Here is a 25,158-nt window from a genome sequence, read left to right on the forward strand (position 1 = left end):
GGATTATAAATGGATGATATATTTATTGTAGCTAATAAAGTATTTATAGATTGTGAGTAAGCTGAATTCAGAAATGCTAAATTCATGGCAAAAGAGTGTGAGATATTTATATTAGATATATTATTCAAGTTTAATAGTGGTCTGATTATTTAATAGGATGATGGTATGATTTATTTCAATTAAAAAAAATAATGCGAAAACCTTCATCTAATCAAATCAGAACCATCTGATATGTAAGGCATGTATGGTAAGCTCAGAAAATCGGTGACAGCAAAAGACCAGTATATTGTATAATATATTCGAGGAGTATACGTGACAATTATATATTAACCAAAGGCAACCTTTAACTTATTATATGCAGTATAAATAATCAATCTAAAAGAAAAAATATTAATACTTTTAATAAATATATCTAATAACAGATTGACAATTCAGAAAAAGGATTATAATTTGTTTTACTTGATATAGACTTTCTCAAATTGATTGTATTTATAGATACATCCTTTGTTAACAATAAAGATTTATTCTCTCAGATTGAATATATTGTTATTCTAATGGATAAATTCGATAGGGCTAATATCATTTATTGATTATTAATCAAATGTAAGAGAATTACTAAAAGTGTATTAGTATTAGAGCTCTATAATATAGTTTTGAGCTTTGATATTAGCATAGCAATTAAAGGTATATTTGATAAGATTTTCTCAAATTATAAGATATTATTAATTATATATATCGATTCGAGATTATTATATGATTGTTTTACAAAGCTTGGTACAATTATCAAAAAGAGATTAATAATCGATGTAATAGCAATTCGAAAGGTATACGAAAAACAGGAGATTATAAAGATCAAATGAATTAATAGAGAATCTAATCTAGCAAATGCGATGACTAAATCTAAATCGTATTAAGTCCTAAAGGATTTGATTGATAATAATATTATAAAGATTAAAATCACGGAATAGGTTGAAAGAGATTAGTGATACAGATGGTTATATTGAGAAAGGAATATTAACTAGAAAAGACACGATACGACGACTTTAGAAAGTCGTCAGTATTGGGATAGGGATTATATGATTGACTGCGCTAGCGTATACGCTAGCACCCCCGCACTATAGCATATACGTTTGTAGTCTTTAGCTTTTAGAACCTCGAGCAATATTACAATAGTGTGAATCATTAGTACTATATTACTTCACCATCCCCATGGTGATACCAATAAGAGTATTATGTAGTTGCAGAGCTATTAGTCCCGAACAAGACTAGTACGCGAGGTCTACGATAACCTCACTTTTTCTCTACACCACCGATACTCTAATGAGAACCACAAAGGATTTAGGGAACTTTTGTCTGAAGATGAAGCCCTAAAAAACTCCATGCAATCAAATAGACGTTGCAGAGCATGGGCCTTTAATCAATCTGGGCCAAATTTGTACTCCACAACAGTGAACCCCCTCTCGAGACCCCCTCAACAAGCACTGGCTAATTTGGCTCGAATATCTTGGTGTACAAAGCTCCTACATAATCCTTGGCATTTTTACAACATCCCCTTTCACTGAGCCACAGTATTGAATTTCTGTACCTTTATCATGGATAGGATGCTAATCGATACCTGAGCCGTTAGAGAGGTCATAAATATGGATAGACCAGCATTTGTTCTACAAGGAAATTTACCGGTTCTTTCTCATCTCCTCTGTAATAAAAGTATATCCTTCCTCTAGCCTGTAGGGTACTGCAGTCGAGCTATTGTAGTTCAACCAGTAACTATGAGAATTCCGTAATCACTAGTGGCGTAGGCAAGCCCAAGCCACCTCGAATAGTTTCTTCCTTTGGCTGCTTACTCTATCATGTATGTCAAGGGAAGAATGTCGCAAGGGACAAGTCCTCGGTAGAATTAATTAATGAAGCTATGAAATACGGCTAAAAAAAGTTAAGTCTCAGCGTCGTGAGCTGTATTTAAATTGTATACTTAATTTGTATACTATTCGCTGGAATAGTCGTTCTTGCATCATCAACCCCGGCAGTAGCATTGAAGCCATTCATCAGTTCGATGCTCGAGCAGTCTGTGAGGATGAAAAAGCAATTAGTATCATTCAATACTAGTATTGGTGATACCCTACTTTCAATACTGGCAATGAGATCCGTCTCTATACCTCTGGGTGCTTATCGCCTACCTTCAATACCTACATCTGCCTCTGAATCGCCCGAATCATCACATCCTGTGAATATCACGGTAGCAATACCTAAGAGTTAGGCGTTTAACATATCATCATCCTGGGCTGAAACCTCCGACCTGTCATTCTGACCCTCAAGTGGTGGCAGGTGGCGCATAGCTCTCATAAAATGGGAATCCACCTCTAGACTAGAGATTGTATCCCGAGAATGTATAGTAAATGCATCTGTGTAGAGCTAAGTTGTGGATGCAATCCTCTTATCAAGTTTGTCTAGATAAAGTTAAGCATCATTTTCTGTCGGGCTTCTCTGTTTTTCTATTTGAAAAGGCGATATTTGTAAAGTTGATTTCTTCCTTGCGGTATGCGATTAACCTTTGGAAGGTTGGATTAGCACGTGATCAGCTATCAACACATGTCAAAAATCTAGCCACTGCTGCTATCAAGCCACATAAAATACGAGCTGGAGTGGAGACCTTGGAAAGCTTTGTGCGTGGATTGGCCTTATCTCCACCAAAAATTCTGCCCTGTCCCTCCCTCAACATCATAGTTCGGAAGGACATCTCAACAAATGCAAAAGAAGCAACTATCGGGAATCTATGTAGGAGGTACCGAGTAATAAGCACGTGATAAGATTCTCATACCATTATCAATACGTAGTAGTATCGTCGTATCAAAATCAAAGGACCATCAGGACCTACCTACCCATGTACATCAGGCTGGTTAGCTATTTTGATACATCTCACACACCAACCTCGGCTTTCCTTTTATCGTTTACCTCATCAATCGTGATATAAGTCGGTTACCCTACTTTCGGGCCACCCCTGTTTTGGGCCACTTTTCGACCACTTTTCACACCAAAAATGGAATTTCTAACTTTTTTATTTATGAATAGAATACATTAAAAATTTATATATCTATAATTTAGATCGATTTAAGTTTATTCTGAGATTTTTAGATTTTTAGGATTTTTCTGTATTGAAATCTAGAGCTTTAAAATATCGATTTTTTAATTTGTATAGGAATCATATACAAATTCGAAAATTTTATAAAATCTTTAATAACTTTCTAATAAAAATTGCTAAAATAAATTATAAAATTTTATTATAAATTTATAGTATATTTTATTTAGAAGATTCAGAAAAATAGAAAATTTCTTATAAATAAATATTTAAAAAGATATCTTCAAAATAATAGAGATTATTTATACTATTCTAAATTCATTATATACTATATCTCTATATCTATTAATTTTTTGAATTTTTTTTTGAATTTCTATATAGATTTGAACTCAAAACTTTCAAAAAGATATATAGTTTTCTTTTAATAATTGTTGTTAAAAAGTTATTAAAGATTTTATAAAATTTTCAAATTTATATATGATTCCTATACAAATTAAAAAATCGATATTTTGAAGCTCTAAATCTCAATACAAAAGAATCCTAAAAATCTAAAAATCTCAGAATAAACTTAAATCGATCTAAATTATATATATATATATTTATATCAAATTATATTATATATTGATAAAGATATTAATAGATCTAAAAAGTGATTTTTGGTATGAAAGGGTGGCCCAAAACCCGGGTGGCCCGAAAGTAGGGTAACCGACTTACCTGGTGTATACTACTCTACTTCCCTGCTTTACATCTGTTTTATCTGACGAGTATAAGCTGTTGAATGTCCTCACACAGTCACACTCTTTAGACACTTCTATGTTTTGTTCTAACATTACTCACTCGCTCAATAACATTCATCAATTTTGTTATAGGAATCTCTTGTAAAATTTAAAATCATCCCACATCCACACTTCTCAACGATGTCAAACAACACAATAGGGCAAGATACCCAACAACAATCTGCTAATCAACATGGATTTGGAAACCTCAATCTTTCAATCGTTGGATTGGGAGTCGAATATCCTCCATTCTTACTGGAGCCTTCAGATTTAGATACTTTAACCAAACGTCACTATCCTGACTCTCCAGCGTAAGTTATCCCTTTCCCCCTCTTCTCTTCATCTCCTTCAGATTCTCAAATTCCAGTGCCCAATTATGTACGGAAATACACCTCATATCTCACACTAACCCTCAACTACCAGAATGAAAAAAGTCTGCACAATCAATAATTTTACCGGCATCGAAACCCGCTCCGCAATCGGTACCGTCGACCACCCCATGGCGAACATGGACCGCGCCCCCACAATCACCGAACTGTGTTCCATCTTCCTCAAAGACGGCGTTGCCCTCGCCGTAACCGCCTGTCGCAAAGCTCTCCACGAAGCCCATCTCCTCCCTTCCGACATCACCCACGTAGTCAGCACAACATGTACCAATAGCGCTAATCCCGGGTACGATCATTTCGTGTGCAAAGCTCTAGGAATAACACAACCGGTTGAAAAGGTTCTGCTCCATGGAATCGGATGTAGCGGTGGTTTGGCAAGTTTACGAACCGCGGCAAACTTAGCATTGGGACATAGTTTTCGAGGGAAAAAAGCAAGAGTTTTGGTCATGGCGTTGGAAATTAGTTCTTTATTGGTAAGAAGTGAATTGGATAGTGTACATGAATTGCAGGAGACGAGAATTGGTGTTACGCTCTTTAGCGATTGTGCGAGCGCGTGTGTAATCAGTAATGGGATTGGTGGGACGGGAGAGGAGGAAAGTGTTTATGATTTGTTGGGCTGGGAACACAAGATGATTCCAGATACTGAACATGATCTAGGGTTTGATGTTGATCCGCTTGGTATGTTGATATTCCTTTTTCCGAGTCCTATACTTACACCGATTTCTTGTGTCACACTTTCAAACAAGAAACTAATTTCAATCCCCATGAAAAGGCTGGAAAGTAATCCTCTCCCCACGCGTCCCTAAACTAGCTGCCGAAGCCGTATCACCCAGCTACCATTCCCTGATTTCCAATCTCCCCTCCCTCCCCTCTGAATACCGCAGTCCCTCTGACTTCGACTGGGCACTCCACCCCGGCGGCGCCACCATTCTCACCGGCGTCGAAAAAGCCATGTCCATCTCCCCCGAGCACATGCGGGCTTCCTACGATACCTACATGAAACACGGTAATTCCTCCAGTGCCACAATTTTTAGCGTTTTAGATCGTTTACGCTGTAAAGACATGGATGGTCTTACCCCCAATAGCAGAGGACCCAAAGAAATGATCGTGGGATGTGCATTTGGTCCCGGTATCGCGGTGGAAATGTGCATGTTGAAGAGGAATTTACATCATGTGAAACGAGAGTGGGATGGCGGGGTACAGAGCGGGGTAGGTGGGGAAGTTACACCGCCTTTGACGGAGAGTGAGGGGACGAGGAGTGTGGGTGAGAGTGAGGGGGAGGTGGAAGTAGAGGATTTGCGGAAGGTGAAAGAGGAGGGGGAGAAGTTGGATCAGAAATTAAAGATGGTGGAGCCGGAGGTTTTGGAGCAGAATGCAAAGTTGGGGGAAGAGGGGAAGGGAAATGAGAATGAGACATTGGACAGTTTGGAAGAGGCGATGGATGGAGTTGAGCTGGATTGAGAGATGAGGAATGATCAATGTGGAAAATAATGATGATGGGGAGTTCGGATGATATATAAGATGCATGGGTAACGAAAAAGCCGATTGTGTTCTGGGGGTGGGGGCGTATAGCATGTCAGTCAGAGTCGAATTCAGAGTCAATGAATATTAGACTACAGACAGCGTGCAGATAGATAGATATCTTGAAATAAACTTCTTTACAGCGAGCGAGTATTTAGAATATTGCGAAGCGAAGTAGGTCTTTGGGACTAGATTCATAGACATTAGATTCGTTGGTTTAGTGGAGAGTATAGGCCATGTTTATGATGAGTTGAGAGTGTATTGATTAGTATCAGGCACTTATCTAGAGCATTATAGATGAAATTGGAGGGAATGAGATGAGATGAGAGGAGACGAGAGGAATTAGTGAAAAATACATTGATTTTTATTCTCTCGAATTCATCTCTCTCTCTCTCTGTTTTACACGGATAGGTGCTAACAATATATCGTAATCCAACGTGAGGGTATTTCTATAGTTGCTATCATTTCAATATCAATACACGCCACACAACTCATTCCACTGTAATAACTTCTTTCCCTCCTTCCCTCTCTCTCCCTAATCGAAAACAACTTTCTTTCCACTAAAAGTCGCCTTGGCCTTCTCGTCCTTCGCCTTCTTGGCGGCCTCCCAACTAGGATGTAAAACTCCCACATCATCTCTCGTCTTGACCTTTTCTCTCGGTTTCACCTGCATCATATTCGCATTATTTTTATCATTTCTGAAATCGCCTCGTTTGCCTTTACTCAAGTCTCTAGCCTTTCGACCGCTCTTTTCCGCACGCTTCATTTCGCGTTCTTGTTCGACGGAGAGCCCGCCCGCCGCAATGTGTTTTGCGCCTTTGCCGAATTTCTTCTCCCAGAGTGCTTGTCGGGCTTTTTGACCCATGCGGTTTTTGCGCACGACGGGCTTCATGTCGGTGTCGGAGAGGGAGGAGGCGGATTCGGAACCGGACCAGTAGCCGCCCATGAGGGTGGGGAGGAAGGTGCTATTTTTAGTGGATTCTGTGGGGGTGGTGGTTGATTTTTTGGGCTTTTTGAGTTTGGGTTGGGGTTCTGGGGAGGGGGAGAGGGAGGGGGAAGTTTTGCGACGGGAGATTGATGGTTGGTCGTCTTCTGAGTCGGAAAGGGAGATTGAGGGGACGGGGGAAGGTGATCGTGATGGCGTTGGTGAGAGGGATAGGGAGAGGCGCGTATTTGATTTTGAGGTTGAGGGATTTTTCTCCAGGTATTCTATTTCGTCGAATGATTCTTCATCTGAGGATGCGCCTAATAGAGCGTCATATCTTGAAAGTGTTTCTTCGTCCATTGATTCATTTCCTTCATTTTCCTCATCATCTTCGGAATCGTCTTCGTCTTCGTCATCGCCAGGTGAATCAAACCCTTCCCAAGAATCCTCTTCATTCTTTTTCTTCGATGGTTTTTGTATCGTGTTTTCCATATCGACATCACTATCATCGCCCTCATCTTGCGCCGTCTTTTTCAAGTTCTTCTTCGAATCGTCCTTCACTTTCTCCTTAACCTTATCTTTACCCTTCTTCCCCTTATCCATAACCGGCGCTGGTATTCCCATACTCATATAACTCCCCCTAATTACTCCCTCCCAAACGCTCTTCACATTCTTAAAATTCCACATCCCACTGACAACATTATTCCAAATCTTCACATCCTCCTCTCCCCTTTCTCCCTCCCATCCCTTTACCCCTTCACCATTTTGTCCCCATTCAGGAGGCAAAAATCCACTCTCACTCATAACTTTTATCTTTCCCAGTCCTCTTGCCAATCGCTGTTCCGTTACTTTATCCAAATCCATTGTTTTCAACGCTTCAATCTCTTTTCGTATCCGCGCCATTTGCGCCGCATCGCTTGCTTTGGTCGCATTTGTTAATCGCTTTCCGAGTCGTTGTCTTTCAAATCCTTTTGCGGTTTTGAGTGCGCTGCGAAGTTGTTTGCGGGCGGAGATGAGATGGATATTGAAGTCATTTTGACGGGAATTGCGTACGCGGTCGGTGGAGGGAACAGAATCGTCCTGATCGGCAGAGGAGCGCTTACGTTTAGGCATTGTTTATTGTGATAAGGGTAAACTGCGAAGGATTTGAGGCTTTTGATATGGGAAATATACACTGAAATTGAATTGGGTGAAATAAATAATTTTGGAGCGCAGAAAATTAGTGCAAGATGGAGAGCTCAAAATTATGGCAGGGGTCAGTTCACCGCTCTCGCTTCTGGTAAGATTCTGGGCAGAATGAAAATGATTTCATTCGCCAGTTCGGGAAGTGGGGGTTGCGACGGGAAGTGGAGTCTAACGGTTGATGATTAGTGAGCGAACAGCCTTCAATTGAACGATGTTATTGAGGGGCAATTAAGTATAAATAATAGCATGAACGGTTATCATATGTACTTTCTTTTATCTAAGTACCGAATATATCATTATTTAACCAGCAGGCTTTGAATTGCTCATATCATATCATATCATATCATACCACATCATACCAAATAACAACATGGCGACCTCATCAATCCAAGCAGCAAATTTATTCAATGTCAAAGGACTCGTGGCAGTCGTCACTGGCGGCGGGACTGGTATAGTTTCTCCAAATCGACTAGGTGCCTAGCTCTCTAACGTCAAATTCTAGGTATTGGTCTAATGATGACCCGTGCTCTCGCTCTTAACGGTGCCGAGAAAGTCTACATTATCGGTCGCCGAAAAGAAGTTCTTGAATCCGCTGCATCTTCCGTAGATACCGGCAATGTCATTCCAATCGTCGGTGATGTAACCGACAAAGCTGCAATAGCTTCCATCGTCTCGAAGATTGAGTCCGAAGTAGGATACATTAATGTTTTAATCGCCAATTCCGGTATTCCTGGTCCTCAGGCTACAAAACCCATTACTCTATCTTCTTCAGTATCTGAAGTTGCTTCCTCGTTGGGAAGTGCTAGTATGGAAGAAATGTTGAAGACTTTTGAGTTGAATACTGTAGCTGTTTTCTCTTGTATTATGGCTTTCTTGGATCTACTGGATAAAGGAAATAAGAAAGGCAATGTCGAGCAGAAGAGTCAAGTTGTTGCTACCAGTTCTATTGGTGGTTTCAATCGAAAATCCCCTGGTGGAATTATTTATGGCCAAAGCAAAGCTGCGACTACACATATGATGAAGCAACTAAGCACACAACTTGCACCGTATGAAATTAGGTGTAATACTATTGCCCCCGGATGTAAGTTTCTAGAATCTTTCCAATGCAAATTCCTAAGGATAATGCTAATCGAGTTTAGTATTCCCATCTGAAATGGCCGCCGGGCTCATTGGTGACGGAGTTTTTGGTAAGGATCAAATTCCATTACAGAGGGTAGGCACGGAAGAGGATATGGCAGGATGTATTCTCTTTTTGACATCAAGAGCTGGTGCTTATTGTACTCACGTAGTTATTGTGGTTGATGGAGGACGATTGAGCATCATGCCTAGTACTTGGTAGACTGGGTACAGACAAGATACAGATGATTGTGTTGGAAAAATCAAAAGGCCATTTTGATGAAAGCTAACTTTTTGGGTCTTCTTGTTGGGCGATTGTAGTAGTGCCTGCGGGTTATTGCCGGAATTGGTTATCTCTCCAAACTCTTGATACAATATCATTCATAGAAATCCAAAAGAAAGTAATGAATACTCTTGTATTTCATTAAAGAATATCAAATATAAATACCTTTATTTCTCACAAGCCTAATCAGCAGCTGTCTCTCAATACTACTTCTGCAATATAATTATTCATGCTTCAGATAGTCGTGAGTGGCAAAATTATTATTTCAAGACAAAAAGAACTTCATGTGGAGTTATAATTCAAGTAAGAGTAATAAGAATACACATACAATTAAATTACTCATTCTCTCATCTGCTTCTTCAGGACTTATCCTCACAGTTACTCTCACGATATATAAGTCTAACAGCAGCAACTTGCTTCCAATATATCTCTCTCTTTCGAACGACTTACTGCATCACCATCATCCCGTGAGGAGAAACCAGTAGGAGTATTTACATTAATAGCTTATTTTTGTAATCTTACTATTGAATAACATTTAAACATTGTTTAACATTTTCAAGAAAGTTTCATTTGAAAATCACCATCTGACATCAACAAACATATTAATAAGTGTGTGAGAAAGATTAATATATTTGACTAATATTTAGCTTGAATAAGTCAGGCAGATCGATCCGAACGCGCCCTTATACTGTCTTTATGTGACTTCATCTAATATCGTCTCACTTCAATCCACCAAATGATAGTTGTATAACATTTAACGGAATTCCCTATGAGTTAAAGAGAAAGAGATGGTAGTGATACATAGATGAAGGCCTCTCTCAATTGCGCTGGATATACGACATTAGAAGTTCACCGTCAACATTTGGCCGATGGCCTCATCTTGAGCAGCGAGAGGTAAAAGAAAATGACGCGAGGGAACAATGGCTGAGTAAATAGGTGATGAGAAAAAAAAATGAATGTGTGTTCAAAAATTCCAGTTGATAATAACAAGAACAAAACGATTAGAGAAATATAAGAAACAGTTGGCACATGCCTAGACGTGCAATAAATCCTTCGAGACCGCTCGAACTCACACGCGTTTAGTACCGTAAAGCTATTTCCGACGACACCTACATCGCAAATGGCAATGATGAAAAGATCGCGACGATCAAGGCAAAAACGACAGAAAATGAGACTTGCAACAAAAAAAGGGCGTGTTCTTCCTGAAGTGTGTGTATTCATGATGTCGGGTACGTACGATTGTGCAGTGATTCACTACATACACCGTGATAACTTCCAGCAAATGCCTTTGTTGAATTTGGAATAACAGATGATATATGGAGTCTAAGAAACATTTGGTGGAATTCATCCCATTCCATGAGTCGGTTTAATGAGAGTAAACTCTTTCTTCAAATCCCGATAAAGGACGAAGTAGGAAGTTTGCAAGGAAAACAAATGAATGATCAACAAACATGAGCAGTGAGGAGGAAGAAGAAAACATAAGGGAAAGGAATGTAGTGAAAAGGTACCACTTAATTGTCCATTCGGGTGCACATGCCGACACAAGCTGCCAAAAACATTATCCAGCTTATGCCAAATACACGAGTGTCAACCCCAGATTCCCATTCGGTGCCTGACATGATATTCACATCTAGCTCAATGCGCAGCTTCGTGAGATCTGCAGCTCAAAACCATCGACTCAACGTATCGGTTGCTGCTGCCGAAAAAGTGCAAGTGGCGTTGATTACCAGAAGATAGACGTGGCTATCCAGACTGTTGATTAATTCTTGGCTCTTATCGAGAAGGATTTCATAGACGTCAATATGGACCCTTCGATATGAAAGATAGGAATGCGGGTATCCCGAGCCGGATATGATCGCTGGCAAGAGTCGACAGCTATGTGTAGTAGAGCAGGTGATATGCTTGGCAGGGTCCTATTCCTTGTTCATGTCTAATTCCGTAGCGCTGGAGGATGAAGAAAGTTTGAAGAGGATCCAGCCTCTATTGTGATAGGAAAGCTCTTGGCACGCATTCAATAGTTCTGCCAGATGAGATTCATTTCTTTTATTTTTCTGGCATTGTCTCTGGTCTGAGAATCGGAGTTATTGGCTTGTCACGAGAGCAAAGAGGACCCGATAAGATTCTTCAGCATTCTACCTCGGTAGATATATCTACGCTGAGCTAGAGTAAATTGACGGTGTGGCTTTGAATTGTAACATGATTGGGTGTGAGCAGATGTTGCTGACGCTGAGTGTAAGGTGGGTACTCAGTCTGACCTTAATTTAGTCCACTTTAACTCACTCTCCGTAAAAAATGTGATATAATCCACTTTTTAAAGTACCTTTGTATTAGATTGATAGAAAAAAATGAACTGTGACTTCTTGCCAAGCATTTCGTCTCCGAACTTTAGTCGATTGATGTGTATATTAAGGTACATACGAGCGGCTCGCCGGTCCGCTGGTAGGCGCTTACATGAAAAGCTAAATGGAATCCACAATTAGCCTCTCAGCTTTCGACAACTCGGGGCAGTGCAAAATCACCATGAAAGTAATTCCTAATACCACTGTTTAGCATTGATCGATGCATTATGCACCTCAAAGACTGTATCGAAATTAAGATAACAAGGACAATCATCAATTGGTGATCTTTAGAATGAAATTTCCACATGGTAAAAATCTGTATCGGACAGATGGCGGCACATGGGTGCGTGTTGTGGCATTTCGGATGTTATATTTAGCCTATTTGGCGACTTTCTAGATCCGCAATTCGTTTGGAACATAAGCGGTAGATGGAATTAGTTTCTCCCCGCACAATCCGAAGTGATGCCCAATAATCTACAGATAATTATATGGGGACCCCACAATATGTCAGGGAGAGTGTGGGGAGGCTCGATGCAGAATCTGAGGTGTCGTTTTCGGCGGTCGTGGTCTTGTATATCCCGGATAACTAATTAAGCTTATTGGCGTCCCCGGATTATCTGGATCATATGCAAGCAAATCTCCACAACGACGAGCGTTATTGGACCATCTTACAAAAATAGTCTATCGTATTGTAAGCTTATCACCAGACGACAATTTTGCTAAGTCGAGTGAAACGGATAAACTCAAATAATCCTAGCATCATCGCCGTGATAACAGCCATAATCGAGTCTGGGGATAAAGTCTAGTGGTAGAATAGAATTTTACCAAAGCCGAGGTGTCCCAGTTGTGAAAGCGGCGACGTTCGAATGTTAATCAATCTACATGCCATGCATATTTGCTCCGTACTGAGTAACTTCGCCATTACTTTTTTCCTTGCGGATACATTTCCTCCGCTCCGAATATGATTGCTGATCCTGCAGCAAATATCCGTGATTAGCACGGGCTTGGGCAGCTGTTAGAGCCCGCCCTCAATATAGGAGTTGAGTAACTAGAGCAAATTATACGTCAAATCATTTTTCTGCCATACTCGGCTGCCTTGATTGACCGGCTGTCTGCCCGTGCTTCCATATTCATCGATTGCCTCTGAAGATCTCGGTTAGTAAGTCATGAGAATGGACTTAGATGAAGTACATCCGGGGTGATGCGAAGATCTTGGCGAAGACAAAGACTATATAATGGATCTATCCTCGCTGTCAATAGTTCTACATCCTTCAAACACAATCATCAACATCAATTCAAAATGATTTCGAAAGTACTTGCCTTCACTTCTCTTTTAGCGGCCGCCCGCGCACAACAAGCCGGTACGCTTACCACAGAGACGCACCCTCCTCTCAGTGTCAGTCAATGTACTGCTAGCGGTTGTACTACCTCCAGTCAGTCGATTGTCGTCGACGCCAACTGGAGATGGCTTCACTCGACCACTGGTTCCACCAATTGCTACACAGGCAACACTTGGGATAAAACTCTCTGCCCCGATGGAGCAACTTGCGCTGCAAACTGTGCTTTGGATGGTGCGGATTATTCTGGAGTTTATGGAATCACCACAAGTGGCAATTCGCTCAAACTCAACTTCGTCACCAAGGGTGCAAACACCAACGTTGGCTCTCGTACCTATTTGATGGCTGCTGGATCGACAACCCAATACCAGTTGCTTAAGCTTTTGAACCAAGAATTCACATTCGATGTTGACGTTTCGAACCTTCCATGTGGTCTTAACGGTGCCTTGTACTTTGCTGCAATGGATGCCGATGGAGGATTGTCCCGTTTCCCAACCAATAAGGTATTTCAAGAATTGAAGACCCATTCAAGGATTAATGCTAATTATTATCAATAGGCTGGTGCCAAATACGGTACAGGTTACTGTGATGCTCAATGTCCACAGGACATCAAATTCATCAACGGCGTGGTAAGTATTTGATTCTCTTGGTATCCTTCGAACTTCAACATATACTAACGGTATCGCAGGCAAACTCTGTAGGCTGGACTCCATCTAGCAATGATGTCAATGCTGGTGCAGGACAATATGGTTCATGCTGTACCGAGATGGATATCTGGGAAGCCAACAAGATCTCTGCCGCTTACACTCCTCATCCATGTTCTGTCGACACCCAGACTCGCTGCACTGGAAAAGATTGCGGTATTGGAGCAAGATACGATTCTCTTTGCGATGCTGATGGTTGTGACTTCAACTCTTACCGCCAGGGTAACACCTCATTCTATGGTCCAGGTCTTAAGGTGGACACCAACAAAGTTTTCACCGTTGTAACCCAATTCATCACCAACGATGGAACAGCTTCAGGTACCTTGAAAGAAATCCGACGATTCTACGTTCAAAATGGCGTCGTGGTTCCAAACTCGCAATCCACAATTGCTGGAGCTCCAGGAAACTCCATCACCGACTCTTTCTGTGCCGCACAAAAGACTGCTTTTGGTGACACCAACGAATTCGCTACTAAGGGAGGTCTTGCCACAATGAGCAAGGCTTTGGCAAAGGGTATGGTACTTGTCATGTCCATCTGGGATGACCATACCGCCAACATGTTGTGGCTCGATGCTCCTTACCCAGCAAGCAAGTCCCCAAGCGCTCCAGGTGTCTCCCGAGGATCATGCAGTGCTACTTCAGGTAACCCAGTTGATGTTGAAGCCAACTCTCCAGGTTCTTCCGTCACCTTCTCCAACATCAAATGGGGTCCCATCAACTCTACCTACACTGGTGGAAGTGGATCCGTCCCAACTGTTCCAGGCACTACAACCTTAAGCTCGGCACCAGCATCAACTCCAACTTCTGGAGCTGGTGTCGCCAAGTTTGCCCAATGTGGAGGTACTGGATGGACCGGAGCTACCACTTGCGCTACTGGCCTCACCTGTTCTGTAGTGAACCCTTACTACTATCAATGCCAATAGATTGTTCCCCTCAGGAACAATTAGGTTTTCGACCTAAGCCGATAGATCTCCACAAGTCTGTACATAGGATCGGCTAAATGTTGATCATTCATCTTCTTTCATGTATTTAGTTGTTGACAATTCGAAGTGGGAAGTCAGACGGGAAAACAGAAGCAGGAAACATATGGGGGTATAAGAAAGTCAATCGTTTACACAAAACATTCTTTAAACATTCCAATCTTGCAATTTGACCTCGATAAGTGATTCTTCGTGAATGATACAATTGATTTGATGGATGAAGTCCTGATGGTAATCTTTGCATCCGCCATCGCCAATAGTGCACGGGCCATGGTGTGTTTGCTTATATAATCGAGTGAATTATCAAACTCCCCAATCCCAAGCAGCATTTCGCAACTTACACTTTCAGCAGATTCTTGACAAGTCCAGCCATCAATGTAACCTTCGATAAAGAGATGATATCCCATTCGTACTTCTTACTCGAATTGTACATCAATGACCACTCGATCATCTACACTAACCAAAAGATCGATATGCTAAAGCCCACAATCTCTCCAAAATGTGAGATGATACTTCTCAATTTTCCGCAAGCACGGCACGACCAGCTGACCAGTTTCTTGCGCAAATAAACTATCGAATTACAAAATCTGAAGATCAAAGCTACGAGAAAGTTTCAAGGATTTGAATGGTTCGAGCGCAAGAGGAGTATGTGGTGGTATCTTGCTCCACGCGAATGCTTTTCCTACGGCAGATGATATTCGAATAACAGGAGATGTGGCCTCGGAATCTGTCAATGTGAGGTTTCGCACAAATAACCTCCCCCTGAAAAAGCAATCGTCTATCGAAAAAGAATCAACCTTTTCTGCGAGAATTGAATCGGTCACATCCTAGTTTCATGAGTTGATTGAAGGGCATACAAAAAATGATGGTAATGGACAAACATTGATCTCTACGCATGCAAAAGCTATGACAACTACCAACTCACTGTCATCATCACATCATGCAGAGCTGAACGTATCTTTTAGTACTGCTAGACCGAGTCTCCAGATCGTTGTCACATATGCAGATTGAATGGTTTATTCGTTATGGATTGCGAGTTAATTTGCAATACTTTTGCCAGCAGTCCAGCCCAGAGTTGATTCATCAAGTATGCCCTTGTCGATATCTCGCCAGCCAATTTTCAATGCTTGAATTCGGGTTTAACCCAAATCAAACTCCAGACTGCAGACTTCCAGGCTAAAGTCTCCTATCATCCACGAACCGCCGTTGATTTTCCTCGGGCTACTATTTCAGACTAATAACGACAGAATTTGTTGTTTACGCTCATTGACGCGATTCCATCCGTCCGATTTTTAGGTCGGATGATCCCCCACCATATTACCAGTTTAGCTAACTGTCACTGAAACAACGAAGACACTCTCCAAATTACTGGCGCAATACTATCGCGTGGCTATAAGCCCTTTAAATTTAGTCCATTAGATTATTGAATGAAGGAAGTCTAATTTGAAATTTTCTTGTGAAGCGTTGATTCGTTCTCACCGAGGTCCTTCTTATCATCTAGATCTTCTTCCCCTGAATTCAGGGTCCAACTTAAGTTGGTAGATGTCCCCATAAATAACATCCTAGTATGTACTTTTCGTACTTTTCGTACTTCTCGTACCACGTACTTCAACTTCGCTTTCAGGGGATTTTAGCTTACACCGCTCTAGGTCCCTCCTTTCCACTCTCGCCACTGTAACTGTTTCATCCTAATCCAGATCCACAAATAGCCTAGACACAGCCTGCTGATCCAATACCGGCAATTAATCTCTGATATGGATTGTTTTCCGGTTGGGACCTCCATTCTCGAACTTTGGAAGAATCCAAAGAACCCTTAAAAATGCTCATCTCCACTAATAATCCACATCTAAAGCTTTCCCCGTCCGTGTCGCCGTATCCGCGTAATACGCAGATGTAACTGACCACATCCACAAATCACAATCTCTTGAATTCACATAAGATGTTGATCCTCTCCACCAAATCCGCCTCCGCGTCGTAAAACAATGAAGCAAAGAGACTCAAGATAGAAGGATGACAATGTTATTAATAACACTGAGACGTTGCGTAAACGTGGTAAATTAAAGCACCGACTCCCGATGTCATTACGCGGTGCAGGGCTCACTGAGCGGATGATTTTAAGCTGAATCAGGGGAAATGACATTCTCTCCATATGGTACCTTGACAATATTGATGGAACGAGCTCTTACATGGTAAGGTCAATGTGAAGTATATCTTTAAGCTACTCCTCTCAATGTATGCCATTGTCTTTTTACCTTGTTCTAAACTTTAGCTCTCTTTATACTTTGATCAATTGACACTTGCATTGATCGATCCGTTTCAGATAACGAGGCACCACACACGTGAGATCTACGACTCGAAGATATACAAAATTGGATATTTTCTCTAAATTCTCGAAAAAAATCCATCTGAATATTTTATTCAAACTGCTCCCTTGTATCAGCACTTCAAATCGACATAAAAATCAAAATGTTTTTCTCACCCTTCATCACTGGCCTCCTCCCAATTCTAGCAGCTACTTCCACACAAATCGAAGCTCCCCAGCATCCCAGCATATTCATCCTGAGCGATCATGCATCCAGTACCTCAGCACTGGGAAATGCCCTCCAAACTTTAGGGTACACGCACATCTCCGCCGAAACATTAAACAGCTCGTTACCACAACTCAGCACACATACATTTACCGAAATTTCTATGGACGGCGCGTCAAATGAGCTCATGATCCAATACCCAAATACAAAATTTATCGTTCCTGTCTCATCGCCGCGGAAACACGGAGATGGAGAAAGTAATGTGGAGAGAAGACCCTGCGCTAACAGCTGGCTCAATCATTTGGCTACGTGGAGTAAATTATCGCAATATACCTCAAACGTCCATGCAGCCGAGGACGTCACCATTGCTCAACCCGAGAACTCAGATTCCGCCGTCACGAGCTCGCTCAAAAGGGAGGGAAGATTATTAGAAATTGCTCTCGATGAGCAAGAGAACTATAGAGGCGAGAAATGGTTGAGATTGTGCAAGTTTTTAGATTTGGGATATAGTGTGGTGGAAAGATTAAATTTGAAGGAATTCCCTTCTTCGATGGGACAGGAGAAGAAAGCGGCGGGCTGGGGCGGAAGTTTTGGAATGTGGAGATTGGTCGTGCAGGGGAGTGGTGTTTGAAAGATCGATGGATGATTGAAAAAAAAAATCGATAGAAAAAAAGTCTTGAGCTGGATACAAAAATACTCCTGGCTAGGATATAGAAACGGCTGGTCGACTTGCAAATCTCCTGATGGATGCCGATGTTCACAATAGATGCGGCGAGGATAAAAGAACGTCACGTGGTATCAGGTAGACACGTGAGAAATACCCATTCTCGAAGCTGCATTTCTTCCACGGATACAACATGATTGAAGAGTCTATGTCGCGTTGTCTTTTTTTCAAGGGACAAACGGGAGTGCTGTCCATGGGAAACTTTGAAGATATATCGCTCTTAAATGCCCTCAAGGAACCTTAGTACAACATTAGATTAGATAGCTAAATCGAGATACTTTACTGATCAGATTGATTCATGACTTTCACTTTTACTTGATAAGTGGTGATACTATTCATTGTAAACTATAAATCCCCCGCCCTCTTATAACCACCTACCAATACAAGTGTACTGGGTGAGTAAACGAAGTCTATCACCACATCTTTCGCCAAGGAGGCAAGAAAACGAGTAATAAAGCATGAGGCCAAGCAAAATGCAATTAACTCGATATCATAATGCATTTCTTCTCTCATATTCTTCAAAATTCCAAACAGCTATGCCGATTCATTCAAGAATATGTGTTCCGGTGCCAGGTTATCGGATAAATTACTAATTTCGATTTCATCATATCTATGTCGGAATTTTATCGAAAACGCGGGGAATGACACAGGCTGCTGGCATAACGTATCGAGATATCTGAGCCATAAGGGATGGTTCTGGTGTGCTCACACAACTCTTAATGGTACGATAATTGTATTTATAGAATGTGAAAGATTAGCGGAGGTAGACCTGTCACCCACTGGACATTGTTCTTTTTTTTTTGCAGTGAGTGCACGAAAGATCATTGCAGGTGATTGATTCCATTTGAAATTATCGACTGCTCAAGAGATAAAAAAGAATACGACATTGCAATGTCCATTCATAAGGAAATTCCATGACAACATTCTGGATCTCGTCAATTTCAATCTCCATCTCCATCTCTTCATCACACATCCTGAGCACAGCGAATGCTCGCGTTCCATTTAGCATCTTGACGCGACAAAGACTCTCGTCTCCAGCTGATGAATATACTGCTGCACACTCACATTTTCCGGAGACTCGCTAAGGTAGGAGTTCTGAATATAATTACTCGCTGCAGAATTCACGTCAGCATTGGGGATACGGTTCAGTATTAGAGTCGTCAGGCATACCAAAATCTCTCAATTCATTCCACTCATCAATAATCTTCTGCATTTGGGGTCTCGCGAGTATCATTGGAGGTAAATTCTCAGTATCATTATCGATCAACTGTTTGATAGTCTCAAGATCCGTGCTCATGGATTTCCATGCTCCTTGGAGTAATTCGAGTGTGCGCATTGCGGGTCTGATTTCGCCAGTGAGATTGTTTACTTGGCTCTACAGGGTGATCGGGTTAGTATTGTGTGTAATCATACCGATGGTTTGATCACTTACGTTGACAAATCTGATGTTGAGTTCCAAGCGAGAAGCAGTTTTCTGCTTAGCTTCATACTCATCCATCACAGCTTGGATCTGTTCCATGGCTTTTCTCATGCCATTAATTTCGTTTCTGGCTGCTTGAACGAGACCGACTCCAATGAAAGTTCCAATTGGCCAACTAGATATGGTTAGTTGAGTTGGAGGAGGAAGATTTGGTCTGATTGACTTACACCCACATGTATTTGGGAGCATCAGTTAGCACTTTATTTTCTATGACGTAACGTAATAGAGTCAGTAAATCATCAACGACAGAAAATGAGAAGATCAAAGTTTCTTACTTCCATCAATCCTGGACTGGTATTCTTCCAATTCTGCCTGAGACGCATCAATTTTCTTTTGCATACTCGCAATATCATTACCCTCTTTGACTAATTGTGCCTCGAGAGAAGTAGCATTGACTCTCATTCTAGCTTCATGTTGTTCGCATTGTCCGTGGAAACCTTCCAATCCGGCTAGTGCTTGGTCTGCGCCAGCCTGTAATTGTTTGATCACCCTAAGCTCTTCGGTAACTATCCATTGTATACCTTCTTTGAGTTCCTTCAATTTTGCTTCATCAGGCTTGGGTTTGTTATTTTCGTTGTGGAAGTCGCCGATCCATTTTAGCATAAGAACTGTGTAAGAAGTTTCCTCGGTTCCACCTGACATTGTGGCGTAAATTCTGATTTGCGCTGCCATGTTGACAATGTTGCGCCATGTGTGATCTCTAAAGTACACACTGTCTGTTTTGATCTATATTGAAGGCAAGGTGATGTAATTATTAGTCAAATTTCTACTGCAAGACTTTCTCTTCGAGTGCACAATTTGAAACAAAGTGTCTTGGGAGAAACGATGGCTCAATCGAGATACGCACTTGAGTATAAGTCGTCACAAGACTGTCAACTTCTTTCGCCAGGTCTGTACTGAGGGGATCGGTTGTCAAAATGCCCAATGATCGTAGATAATCATTGCGGGTAGTTGGAAGCAATCTGCCTGTCCCGAGAAAACGGTTCAGTGCCTTCATGTCAGAAGAGTTGAAGATGAAAGCTCTCTCATCGTCGCTGGCATCAAAGCCAAACCTGGAATTAGCACGATTATCGACGAACATCCCCTTGGGGAACCAGACCTTTTCGTCATCAATTGGTCTTGAAGGATCGAACGACATCTTCACTGATGAGCTTCGAGAATGTTGGAAAAAGGTAAAATTTTCGATTGTTTCTGGAAAAATATATTGATATCAATGAGTAGGATGACGACGATTAAAGCAATGAATTCTTCCCTCTTTTAAATGTCTTTTGACAAGATTTCCGTACCAATGTACACTGGTCGTCGCACAACCATTGATCGAGTTTCAATTCTCAAAAATTGTGGCTGGCTATTAATCTCCATGGTTTTGAAAATCCCCACGTTATGAAAACATGTTTTTGTCCTCTTGCATCACAAGCGGTGAAACAACGGCTTTTCATATTTCCTGGTATGGGGTGAGAGTTGCATGATAAATTAAAGAATATTTGGGAAATTGTAACGCCGCTTAACATGTGATATAAATTTAACAATCAACATCTCAAGAACCTCAGTGATTGAAGTCTTGGCCATACATCCATTATCGCTTGATGCACATAGCTATAAGTGGAAATTTGGGGTATGTTCAGTGAAGAAAATGAGTGACATAGCTCACATATAAAGAGAAAACGCAGGGGGATTGATTAGAGCTTTCTCTTCTAACATTCCAGCTGAAGCATATCACTTGGCGATAGCCAGCAAAAAAAGCTGCGTATCCTGATAACATTATAGTCTTCTTGGCGACGTTCAAATTTGGAAGTACACACATGTGAAAGTCGAGCTGAGAAAGTTTGGGTTGCGGGGTAACATCGAGGTGAAGGTTGATCGGGGGAGATGCAGTAAAGTTTCTGACTATGAGTATAATGGCTTGCGAGTGTTACTTCCCCCACTATGTATCAGTAGCAGAATATGCGTGAAAAATATAACGTATGCCGATTATTTGCATTGTTGGGCAATTTGTTGCGCTTTCGTGGCGCTTCCTGCGTTGCGAAGCCTTAAAAATCAGCCCACAATCAATTGCGGATATGTTGTCAAAGCAGATTTCTTGATTCAATCCGATGGTATACTGAAGATCACCGCTCACACAAAGCAGAGGTGAACGTTGCAAATAAACATTCCCCGCATCTCTGCCGCAAGCCACTCGGTAATTAAGCGCAGCCGCCGCAAAATTTCTCACTGGCTATCATGTGTGCGGGGAAATTATTCTTCTTTTGGATCCAATCGGTACTCTCAAGTATGTCATCCAAGTTCTCGAGTTCACAAATAGAACAAAGTTGTGCGTACACAGCAGATTAACTCGTTGGGACTTGATGGCTTCTCGAATTTGCTTTCGACAGTTGCACTGCAAGGCGGGAAAATCAACCCCTCACTTTGGTTTACTGATAATTATCACATGCCGGAAGCGGCGGAGGTTTTGTTGCCACACAATAATGTCTTGACGTCCATTCAAACGAATGAGGTATTATTTCTTTCAGTAGTTGAAGGGTTAAACTGATGAATCAAGCTGTTTGCATTAAGAAGGCTTGAAAATAAAGTCGTAGATGAGGGGGTTAGCCATTTATCGCGGCCTTGTTTGTCATGGAAACGACGTCGGTTATTGCCCACTTGCACATCACTACTCCTATCAACTCAATCAAATTTCCTCCAGGTAGCCACCATGCCGACCACCCGTAAATTTAATTGCAATTCTTGGGGGCTGAGATTGTGGTGCTACTCATAATGTAGAAATCGATTGATTCAGGCTTTCTTCGCTTCACAATCTGTTCTGTGATGTCCCATTAACTCCTTCAGCTTGCTACCTTGCATAGAACGTGATATTATGATCCAGCAGTGCTTTGGATTAATTTTCTTTACATACTTCAAGTAAAGCTGGCTAACTATCATTGACGAAGAGAAAGAAATCGTACCAAATCAAAGTTGGGCGAATAACTCACTACTCTAACAATCTCGATCATTGAAACGAAGCATCATGAGAAATATCATCATCCCACAACCCAACTCACCATCTGGGTGGCAGGCTTATGCGAATGAGAAAGCCGTGGTCAGTATTCCACTACAGGCAGCTCAAGATGTTAACCAGACTTCGGTAAGTTATCTCGTCTATAGAATTCGACGTACAGTTGTTAATTTTGATCCCTACCATTCAGAGAATCGCAACATTTCGTGGAGTTTTCCTTAATGCTTCCACGGTTCTTCCACACTCTATGAGCCGAGTAAACACCTATGCCGATGTTCTTGCCCTGGACCAAACTACCATTATTGCACCCAATGATAACGGAACAATCCTTATTGTTGCCCGGGTTCTCACCTCAAACGGTCCAGTGACCCTCACAGTTCCAAGAGGTCTTACAACAACATGTGTCGTCTCAATCTACACGTCAGTAATCAACCAGCCAATCACAGTAGCCACAGGTGATAATACCAGGCGCATTGTCCTCGATCAGATAGGAACTGGAAAGGTCAATGCTGGAGTGATTGTAGTCTTTAGTCCGAATGGTCTACAAGTCGAATACCAGAGATACTATCCTTCTACTACTAGTAAAGAACTTCAAGCAAGTTTGAACACGCAGCTTCAGATTGGCCTTATTCAATTCTGGCGAAATAGTTCCATAGCAATTTCACTATGCTCTCATGTTGCAAGAATCAGTACTAGGCAACAAGCCTATGCCCTCATCAATACGCAAGCAAGAGCCCTCGGTCAGCAGCTAGCTGGCCAAGCAATGGCTGGAAAAAATATGAGCTATGCTCCAGTGTTGGTTCTCAGCCGATATAAAGAGACGACCCAAGCCGCATTAAATGCTGCGACAGCATTTGAACAACAATTTGAACGCTTTCAGGATAAGGCACAGTCCTTGGATGTTCACATGCAAGCATGGAATGTCATGTTGTCGCAAGCCATCAATGAGTATAACATGCGAGTCAGCATGCGCAGCTTAGCGCTCGAGAAATACGAGTCTTCTGTAAGAACAGCTACTAGCTGTTTTCAACAATTTGATAACGACGTTTTTGCTTTGGAATCTTTACGAATTGCTTTCCAATTGGGGTTGAGTAACTGGGCTTTTGAGCAAAAGTTGAGAGCTGTGTTCCAGATTCTGCAAGCAACCGTCAGTAAGTTAATTTACAACAACATGATGCTTTGATGATAGCTAAGAAACTCCTAGCTTTTGCAATTGCAGTTGGTCAGCTCTGTCTTGGTAGTCCCGGCGGAGTTGCTCAAGGCGCGATAGCTGGAAGACAGGCGATCGGAGCTGTTGTCGCAGCAGAGAAGATCGCTGGCCAGGTGAACAAAATTTTGTCCTCTGGTACATTACAAACTCTTCTAGACTGCATCGAGGCCCTTGGTACTCTGTATCCTTCTGTCGATACTATAGTGAGGACACTGATACAATTTGGAAATAATCCAAACATCAATATTCCTACCACCGGGGATATCTCTGGTACAAGTCGAGGGGACGCTGATGCTGCCGCTATCGTAACCATGGCTGCATGGGATAGATGGCTTCTAGAAGCCGATGATCAAATGTTGTTCGCAGTTTCAGAGGGTGTTGCAGGTGCGAGTGCGTACCAACTAGGCCTACGAAAGCACGCTATCAATGGGAAACAATTGGCACAAGCACAAGCAGAAGCAGTTAAATCTGGGTATGAATATGTTCAGACGCAGATGGAAGTAATTCGGTGTTCTCAAAACATCGCAGATCTTCAAACATTAAAGGCTGGGTTTGTGGGTCAAGAAGCTGTTTATCTTGAAGCCAAATCAATGTTCTATGACCGGGCTATGGCTTTGCGAACCAATGTCGTCCTCTCACTCCGAAATATGGCTTGGGCGTATCGCTATTGGGCGCTTGCTGATAGTTCAATTATTCTCGATGGACAAAAGCCTTTGGTTGAGTATCAACAAGATCTCTCTACCGTTATCATGGAGTTGGAACGCGCCGACTCAAGATGGGCTAGTGATCATCAACGTGAGTACTTGATTGTATTTCTGTCTTTCGCGAAGGTTTAATAATTTTATGTTAGCTTTTAATTATGACATTGCTTCGAATACGGTAGGATAATCCTGTTTGCCAAATCAATATCCTGCTCGTTTTGGCAGTTTATTACCACAAGAAAAATTAACTAACTGACCTGATATCACAGCTCCCTTCCAACCAAGGGCAATCAATGATCAATGGCATCAAAAGTAATGACAACACTGCTAGTTTTACTCTTCTTACCGATAAACATCTTGCAAGTCAATTTGTTGAGGGGTCTCATTACCGGTTGAACGGTATGGATCCTACTCTAAATGGGATTCTTCCTAGACCCGAAGCAATGCAAGGTGGCGTTGTTGTTGTGAAATTGCAAATCACAACATCAGGTATCTATTCAGATATCTACAATAACCAAGTATTCCATTTCTCCAGTATCCCCCAGGTAAGAAGGTGCTCATATGATCTTTATTCAAATGGCACGAGAGGTGCGACACGTGACGAGCCTATATTCGAGACTAAAGATCATGCCGAGCCCACTCCCTTTACACAATGGAAGATCAAGTTGCTGAATCCTGGGGAAGTCAATTTGAATGGATTGAATGGAATCAATTTGAAATGGAAGGGGCGCGTTCGCTTTGATGAAAGACATCGATTGATTCGTGGTGTTGAGGAATTGTAGGAATGTCCTATGAGGTTAGCATAAAGCCTCGATAATGATTATCAGATTGCAATTGCTTATTTAACTGGAACATGAAATTTCAAACATACCTACACAGTAATCATGACGGGCTG

General features: G+C 41.6%; 7 protein-coding genes across 7 annotated transcripts; 5 read left to right on the forward strand and 2 right to left on the reverse strand.

Annotated features, from left to right (window-relative positions):
- The first annotated feature begins 3,803 nt into the window (after nucleotides 1-3,803).
- On the forward strand, nucleotides 3,804-6,131 carry EAF02_001656 (uncharacterized protein). The gene is made up of 3 exons (XM_038897704.1): nucleotides 3,804-4,163; nucleotides 4,276-4,916; nucleotides 5,011-6,131. The coding sequence occupies exons 1-3, from the start codon at nucleotides 3,994-3,996 to the stop codon at nucleotides 5,697-5,699; spliced, it is 1,500 nt and encodes a 499-aa protein (XP_038762679.1). The 5' UTR covers nucleotides 3,804-3,993; the 3' UTR covers nucleotides 5,700-6,131.
- A 163-nt stretch (nucleotides 6,132-6,294) lies between these two features.
- Nucleotides 6,295-7,797, reverse strand: EAF02_001657 (uncharacterized protein; the record flags this gene model as incomplete). Its single annotated transcript, XM_038897705.1, has 1 exon — nucleotides 6,295-7,797. The coding sequence occupies one exon, from the start codon at nucleotides 7,795-7,797 to the stop codon at nucleotides 6,295-6,297; it is 1,503 nt and encodes a 500-aa protein (XP_038762680.1).
- Nucleotides 7,798-8,239: 442 nt separating this feature from the next.
- Nucleotides 8,240-9,208, forward strand: EAF02_001658 (uncharacterized protein; the record flags this gene model as incomplete). Its single annotated transcript, XM_038897706.1, has 3 exons — nucleotides 8,240-8,318; nucleotides 8,372-8,950; nucleotides 9,009-9,208. 3 exons carry the CDS (start codon nucleotides 8,240-8,242, stop codon nucleotides 9,206-9,208), a joined length of 858 nt encoding a protein of 285 aa, XP_038762681.1.
- A 3,699-nt stretch (nucleotides 9,209-12,907) lies between these two features.
- Nucleotides 12,908-14,571, forward strand: EAF02_001659 (uncharacterized protein; the record flags this gene model as incomplete). The annotated part of the gene is made up of 3 exons (XM_038897707.1): nucleotides 12,908-13,447; nucleotides 13,502-13,573; nucleotides 13,633-14,571. The coding sequence occupies 3 exons, from the start codon at nucleotides 12,908-12,910 to the stop codon at nucleotides 14,569-14,571; spliced, it is 1,551 nt and encodes a 516-aa protein (XP_038762682.1).
- A 2,523-nt stretch (nucleotides 14,572-17,094) lies between these two features.
- EAF02_001660 (uncharacterized protein) lies at nucleotides 17,095-17,787 on the forward strand (the record flags this gene model as incomplete). Its single annotated transcript, XM_038897708.1, has 1 exon — nucleotides 17,095-17,787. The coding sequence occupies one exon, from the start codon at nucleotides 17,095-17,097 to the stop codon at nucleotides 17,785-17,787; it is 693 nt and encodes a 230-aa protein (XP_038762683.1).
- Nucleotides 17,788-18,882: 1,095 nt separating this feature from the next.
- On the reverse strand, nucleotides 18,883-20,498 carry EAF02_001661 (uncharacterized protein; the record flags this gene model as incomplete). The annotated part of the gene is made up of 6 exons (XM_038897709.1): nucleotides 18,883-18,992; nucleotides 19,051-19,255; nucleotides 19,313-19,475; nucleotides 19,528-19,567; nucleotides 19,636-20,086; nucleotides 20,208-20,498. The coding sequence occupies 6 exons, from the start codon at nucleotides 20,496-20,498 to the stop codon at nucleotides 18,883-18,885; spliced, it is 1,260 nt and encodes a 419-aa protein (XP_038762684.1).
- A 1,866-nt stretch (nucleotides 20,499-22,364) lies between these two features.
- On the forward strand, nucleotides 22,365-25,045 carry EAF02_001662 (uncharacterized protein; the record flags this gene model as incomplete). The annotated part of the gene is made up of 5 exons (XM_038897710.1): nucleotides 22,365-22,481; nucleotides 22,543-23,503; nucleotides 23,557-24,357; nucleotides 24,413-24,441; nucleotides 24,533-25,045. 5 exons carry the CDS (start codon nucleotides 22,365-22,367, stop codon nucleotides 25,043-25,045), a joined length of 2,421 nt encoding a protein of 806 aa, XP_038762685.1.
- Nucleotides 25,046-25,158: the final 113 nt, after the last annotated feature.

Source organism: Botrytis sinoallii (assembly GCF_014898435.1).
Source record: "Botrytis sinoallii strain Bc 23 chromosome Unknown BSIN_002, whole genome shotgun sequence".
NCBI classification, from domain to species: domain Eukaryota; kingdom Fungi; phylum Ascomycota; class Leotiomycetes; order Helotiales; family Sclerotiniaceae; genus Botrytis; species Botrytis sinoallii.